At 45.3% G+C, this 7,297-nt stretch overlaps 1 protein-coding gene across 1 annotated transcript in view; it reads right to left on the bottom strand.

The window, feature by feature from the left end:
• LOC116673112 (thyrotropin-releasing hormone-degrading ectoenzyme) overlaps nt 1-5,537 on the bottom strand; it is a 230,640-nt gene extending 225,103 nt beyond the window's left edge. Inside the window, 1 exon segment of the mRNA XM_032505240.1 lies at nt 2,586-5,537. Coding sequence (XP_032361131.1) covers nt 2,586-3,077 — 492 coding nt within the window. The 5' untranslated portion in view covers nt 3,078-5,537.
• Nucleotides 5,538-7,297: the final 1,760 nt, after the last annotated feature.

Raw genomic sequence — 7,297 nt, 5'->3', positions numbered from 1 at the left:
TCCCATTTTTCTTGGGATCAATATCCATCCATCCATCCATCCATCTAATCGCTTGGTTGATCAATAGAAAAATAATCGCCAACTACTTTAATAACCATTATTTGTTAAAGTAATTGTAAGAGCCACATACTGTATGTTATGTCTCATTTATTGATTATTATATTGGGCATTTATGCGTTTGTTTACGCCACCTGTTCACCTGGGTTTTTTGGGCTTTGACAGAGTGGGGGTGAACCTGGGAGCCAACACTTCCTGTTGCCCGTTGCACTAACGCACTTATTTCTACACAAAGTAACAATAAAACTATACATCTGGTAACTGCAGTACTAGTTGTGTTTTACATGTGGAGAAATATTCCTTTATAGAGCTGTGTAGATTGAATTATTTATGTTATCACTATTATTATTATTATTATTACTTTCACTTCTTTAACTAATTTTATTGCAATACAATCTTGAGTTTGTCACAGTGTGTTTATGCATCTCAGTGTTTAGTCCCTGGCGGCAGCAATTTGTGTGACTGCTTACAGCCACAACAGTAAATTTGAATCAAAACACAACAGAAAATGATAATTTGACTCTTTCACATAGGGAGATTTCCTGATTTTCTTGGTTTTACATCCCTGAACTGAATATCTTTGGGTTTTGGACAGAACAAGTCTGGGTTCAAACTGTTGAAAAACCATATTCCGTTTTAAAGTCATCTTTATTTTAACTGTTGGACACTTGGAGAGTGCAGACCTCTGCCAAGGTAATGCCCTCTCTCGCAAGGTGTCCAAAAGTGAAGAACAATGTGTATCCGCCTGGTGATTTTGATCTGCCCAAAAATGCTCTTCGTTGGCCCCATGCTAACCCTTTCCAACAAGATTCATGAAAATCAGGAGAGTACTTTCAGATTTCCATCAACTTTACTATTCATGGTTTCCAGAGGTTTTCCAGACTCCTGATTATTTTGAGGAGCCGCTGAACTTTCTTCCAGCAGCGCTCAGTAGGCAAAATTTTTCATTTAAGAAATATGAAAACCTAATGTGGATACATTAAACTTACATTCATGCTCAACAGGGGATGAATCCCGTGGATTTAAAAAAAAAAAAAAAAAGGTTTTAAGTCTTTCCTGTAGCACTCAGGATAAATTTAAAATAAAAAGGATGAATCTTTTCATTTTACTGTAGGCTTACAGCAGGTAAGGCTCTCGCCCCTAATTTCCTCTGGACTAACCCTAGGCTCGTCTGCGCTGCGTTCAGGAGCCCACGAGTAATCACGGCCATTATGCTTGATGGTCCACCACCCGCGCCCCGGTGCGTCCCAGAAGCGTGCGTGAAGCGCTAAAAATACACACCAGGTCATTTTCTATTTTCGTGCAAGCCAGAGGGCATTCAGACAGCCAAGCAGGAAGTGAAAAAGCAGGAGTCAATTTATGAAAAGACACCCCCAATATCATATGTCTTCTCCACAACATCATAGACAGTAAGAGAATCATCCTGGAAGTGGAACAACCTAATACGGCAGCAGCTCCTTTGTATAAGGACAGCACCAGAAAAGAGAAGACATGGAGTGTAGTTACAGTAGATTAATAACTGCTTAATAAATACAGGATTGTAGAGACAATAAAATCTGCGAGTCGGGCGGGCAAGACACTCCATTTGTGGTATGACACGTGGTGGGGGACAAAACAAAACCTCCACGCATACAGAACACAGCTCATAAGGGCCCAGTGGAAAATCCAGATGAGGGTTTGGGCAAACTAGCAGCGACATTTCAGAAAAAAACTTGAGGGATTTCAATGGAAGTTCCATGATTAGGAGATTTGCTAACAAAGTAAATGAATGCATCACTTTAATGTAAAGCTGAACTTTGGGGACATTTGACACAAGAATTTGGGCTCTTGTCCACTTGCAAACTTGACCATTCAATTTAATATAACCCCCAAATGGAGCTTTCCTCTTTGTACCCATTGAACGTCAAATTAAACTAGTACCGACGATCCCCAGTGCATGGTCTCACTTTGCCAGACCCCCCTCCAAAGCCTCCTGGAGGAGGGTCTTGCTACTCCACATAGCATTTGGGTATGGGAGGAAAACGTACTATGGTTGTTTGACATTTAGCTATATTCAGCTATAGGTGCTGCTGCAAAATAGGCTCGGAAGGAATTTTGTGGAAAATGTGTACATTGTTTTAGTCGTGCAACAGAAAGCTCAGATCGGACAGGTAGTCTAGACAGCAGTCTGGATTCACCCTGCAAAGATCTGAGAAGGTTAACCATGGTCCTCATACATCAACTTGAGTTTAAAATACCAACACAAAGGAAGCCCAAGGCAACACATATCCGGCCTAAATGAGTGAAATTCGGTAGATTTTCCAGCGGCGATGAAGCAATACCGGAAGTGGACCGTCAAGGATATAGACTACCCTCCATTTTGCAGAGACCGCCTGAATATATTTTGTGATGAATCTGGATCTAGCTCTGTAGATACTGATTGCCAACATTGGCCTCTCACCGATATCACTATGATATCAAATGTTCTAAAAGATAATTTAAGTTTACCAAAGGTTTCTACAGATTTCTGCCCTAACAGGCCACCGTACCTCAAGCCGGTCGGTGTGCAGCACGATGAATCTCGTGGCGTTGACGCACTCCAGCTCGATGCTGACCTCTCCGGAGAAGGTGAAGTTGTCCATGTAGACGGCGAGCCCCAGGTCGTAGTGCCGTGGCCTCAACGAGCCCGGCAGCCTCAAGTTCCTCCACGGCTGGACCGCCTCATCGTCGCCCCTCTCCCCCGTTCTCTCGCCTCTACTGCCGTTCAACTTTGACCCTCCGGTGCCACGCGAGCCCGACTCGCCCGGCGCTCCGTCACGATCTCGTCCGCCACACTCCTCGAAGCGGATGCTGAGCACCACGGCCACCGCGGTGACGATGATGAGGGTGACGATGGAGAGGGCGAAGCCCAGAACCAGCCGTTTGTGCACGGTGATGTGGCGCTCGGTGGTCCGAGGCCGGACCACCACAGACTCCGCCCACTGGTCCGAGAGACTGCGGCCATTCCGCATGGCGCCCGGGCTGCTGTCGTTTAGTCCCATTTAGCTGAAAAGTGTCACTTTAACGACAAAGAAATGTCCTCAAGGTTCAGGCTCAGAAACAAGCGCATTGATGCTCGGGGTTTTGGATTCCAACTCGTTTACAGACGATTCAATGTGAAAAAGAGCCGTTTGTGTGTTTTGGTCCTTCCAAAAGCTCCCAGTTCTCAGTCGGTGCTGCAGTAGTTTTTATTTCTGAAAAGCTGAACTCTGAACCCCGCCGCTGCTCGACCGTTAACGTCCTTCAGCTGTGGCTCCAGGTGGAAAAAAAAACCACACTGCGGCACGTTTTACATTTCAGGCAACAAGACTGACAAACCAGAAAGGAGATGGTCGTGTGCGTTTTGGTTTTGCGGTGAGGAAAAAAAAATAAAAATCAATGCTGCATGGCTCAATTTCAAGTTCTAGAGGAGCCTGAAGAGGAGGAGGAGGAGGAGGGATGCTGTTGAGGATGTGGCTATACAGTGAGCGTATCATCCATAGGCTTTCACTGGGAATCAGCCGGGTAAGCTAAACTCCAAACCACCACAGATAGAAGCGTCAGACTGAGAATAAAGACCGTATATGACGGTAAACAACCTGAAGTCACACTGTAGCTGGAGTTGCTCACGGATTATTCATTAAAATCACTTTTTGATGATGGAATTTCTCATTTTGAGCCACAAGCATTCGAGAGAGATCCTGAACCAAAGCCTAAACTAACACAGGAGATTTAAACGCAGCAGGTTACTGTCTCCAGGTTGTTGTAAAGTTAATTGCTTCTGAGTTAAAGCTCTTCCAAAACTGCGATAAAGCATTAATAAACCCCTATCGTACTATTATGGGATATTATGATGATGCAGTGGGAGATGAAAAGGCCTTACAGACCATTAAGGCCAGTGTTAGGAGCCACTGATGCAGTATGTCCACAATATTTTTATGATTACTTTTCGGTTTTTCTGTAGATTAAAGGTTGACTTTCATGTTAAAAAAATAACCAGTTGAAGGGTTGAGTAGTCTTTGTCAGAATTCAACTTCAAATAAGATTTAACTAATGTTTTAAATGTTTTTTTGTGGACTTCTCCAGAAAGATGTTGTGTCATAGAGGTACTATCTGTCACTGCAGCCTCGCCTCGCGCTCCCTTTCTCTCTCGAGGGGGTTAAGTGGATAATTTACGGCCGGCATGTGTGTTTATTACAGGCTACCGTGGAGTAGATCCTTCACACGCGTCTAAACGATCTCTGCTTTACAGTTCGGGAGGCTGATGGATGAACATTTGACTCAATATGATATATAATAAAAAGGCTAGACCGGAATTACGATTCGGTGGATTCCAATTGGAGCGGGAACCGAACACAAAACGGGAGAAATCGGCGTTTTTTTTTTTTGGTCCGTCAAATATCCAACAATTAATCCGAGTCCCTTCCAGAGATCAGTCTGTTGTTCCTAATGCACGTTATCCAATCATGAAAGGTCCGCGAGGAAGTCTAAGGTCCAGACCAACTCCTCCTCCGGTAACTTGTCTTCACTCTCCCCCGTTGGGAAGCGGGGAGCCCCGGGTCGGTTTCTGCCGGTGGTCGGTCCCTTGGGGTCCAGGGTCATCAACCCGCGCTTTTCCCGTTAAACCAGTTCTTCCTCACCTGAGATGCGCACCGTGCTTTATAGCCAGCCGTGTTTCTCCTTCTTCTTCTTCTTCTATTTCTTTTTTTCCAGCAGGCTACCGGGGGAGGGGGCTGGGGTTACCGTCGGTCAGCAGACCGATAAGTGCACCCGGACTGTCCGGGGGTCCGTTACACTACCGTGAGAAATCCGGTTACACCTCAGATGTCAGTTTGAACACAGAGAAAACGCGGTATGGAGTTGTTGGCTGTTAAACGTCGGAAATCCGTTATTGAACAGTTTAACCACCGGGAATCCGTTACAGCAAACACCTGGGGATCATTTTCAAAACGTCACTGATCAGTTCAAACACAAGTCATTTTAAACACCGGAAAATCCGGTAAAAATAAAAATAAAAAAGGTGTCCTTTTGTAACGTTAGAGATTGGTTTAACACACCGGAGATCAGTTTCCGTAGCCTACCGGGAACAGGTTAAATAGCCTCACAGTAAGATATTCCCCTTCAAAAACCACCGGATCCGTTTCCATTAAGTCCAAAGTAGAACTGAACCGTGTCGGGCGGATTATCCCGGGTTAACGCCGGGCACGGGCCCCTCCGGTGCTCCGTTATGAAACCGGATCCTCCTCAACTTTTTAGCCCACGGAGAGCTGCTGCTCCTAGCCCCGTCGCTCCGCTACCGGCGGTGGGGATGATGATGATGATGCACGGTGATGGAGATGATGATGATGAAGCTCTCCTGTTAGCATCCCTCCATCCGCAGAGGAAGAGGACGGCGAAGGTGGTGTGAGGAAGAGTTGAGTGCCGCCCGATCAGCAGTGAGTCCGCTCGCGGTGTGCGTTACCGTTAGAGAACGAGCTGCTCCAACCGAGAGGCACGCACTGTGTGTGTATATGAGAGAGAGAGAGAGAGAGAGAGAGAGAGAGAGAAGAGATATGAGAAGAGAGAGCGAGATGAGAGCGAGAGCGGAGATAGAGAGAGCTGCCTGGCTGACTGAAAGCTGCACCCATCCAACTTTATTTAAATCTTTATTATTCTTTCTCTGGATTAATTCACACACACACACCACACACACACACACACACACCACCCACACACACAACACACACACACCCACACCACACACACACACACACACACACACACACACACCACACACACACACACACACACCCACACACACACACACACCACACACACACACACACACACCCACACACACACACACACACACACTTTGTAAATGTCTCTAATAATGCTTCTGATGAGGCTAGCTTTTTATTAGTCTCTCATTTCCAGTGGTTTCCATCGGAGCTTCTGTATTTTAGTCTAGACGGTAACTTCACGGAAGTTCATTAAAATATCAGAACATCTCTTCTCACACAGTGCTCTCCTGCGCGAGCCCTGCTCTAAAACACCGGGACACACGTCTCTTTCAACCGCAACAATTACAAGATCAGTCCGTCCAACAACCCTTTCATCATCAACATTGCAGCCTGTAGGGGGCACTATCAGGTTTTTAGAATTTTTAGACAGTTTTAGTAGTCAAAATACTAACTCACACTCACACTCACACTCTCTCTCTCTCTCTCTCTCTCTCTCTCTGACATTGCATGGCCAATTAAAGTCCTATTTGCCAACTGGCTCAAGGTGGAAGGCAGTGGGGAGAGAAAAAGTGAGAGAAGGAGAGGGAGATCCAAGTGGGCGGCACACTCTTCTGCCTCAGGGTAGATATTGTAATGAATGTGTATCATTTGTTAGAAAGAGTGTGTGTGTGTGTGTGTGTGTGTGTGTGTGTGTGTGTGTGTGTGTGTGTGTGAGTGTGAGTGTGAGTGTGGGAGTGTGTGTGTGTGGTCTCTGCACTTGACACCAATCTAGCAGCAGGCGAAGCAGCAGTAAAATAAAAAAAAGAGACAACGGCATGTCAGAGGGAGAACAGACTTAAAGCTGAACTCACATAGATACAGACATCAATATTTCAAATTCCTTGAAAGCACAAATCCATCCATGATTCATAGTCAGATACTTAAAAAAGACAAGAGATGCAGATACAGACTGGCAGAGCATCCTGTGGTCAGAATACACAGTATCATTGATGGTGTGTGTGTGTGTGTGTTTGATGTGAACTCTGTAATGAATGCTGAGGCATGGCTTGGTTTAGCCTCTTAACTCGCAGCATATTGTTTGCAGTATAATTATTTTACTGAATGAACGAGCATCACAGCTCTTGGGATGATCAGCTGTTGTCATCCCAGCTCTTCTCTGAGGTAAGTCTCCACCTGACCACTTCACTCAGCCCTACCTGGGGAGGAGGCAAGCCGCCACTTCCACCTGACTACTACCTGAATTTCAGGCCTTTACGGAATGAGCCTTTTTTTGGAAGTTCAAGTCAAGTTCAAGTCTCAAGTCTTTATGGGTAAGATTAAGTCTCAAGTCCTTAAGAACAAGTTCAAGTCTTTAAGGACAAGTTCAAGGCTGGAGTCTTCAAGGACAAGTTCAAGTCTCAAATCTTTACAGGTAAGATTAAGGCTCAAGTCCTTAAGGACCACTTCAAGTCCTGAAGAAAAAGTTCAAGGCTTGAGTCCTTAAGGACAAGTTCAAGTCCTTAAGAACAAGTTCAAGTCAA

This window comes from Etheostoma spectabile, chromosome 23 (assembly GCF_008692095.1).
Source record: "Etheostoma spectabile isolate EspeVRDwgs_2016 chromosome 23, UIUC_Espe_1.0, whole genome shotgun sequence".
Lineage (NCBI taxonomy): Eukaryota > Metazoa > Chordata > Actinopteri > Perciformes > Percidae > Etheostoma > Etheostoma spectabile.
This window is presented reverse-complemented; position numbering and strand designations above follow the sequence as displayed.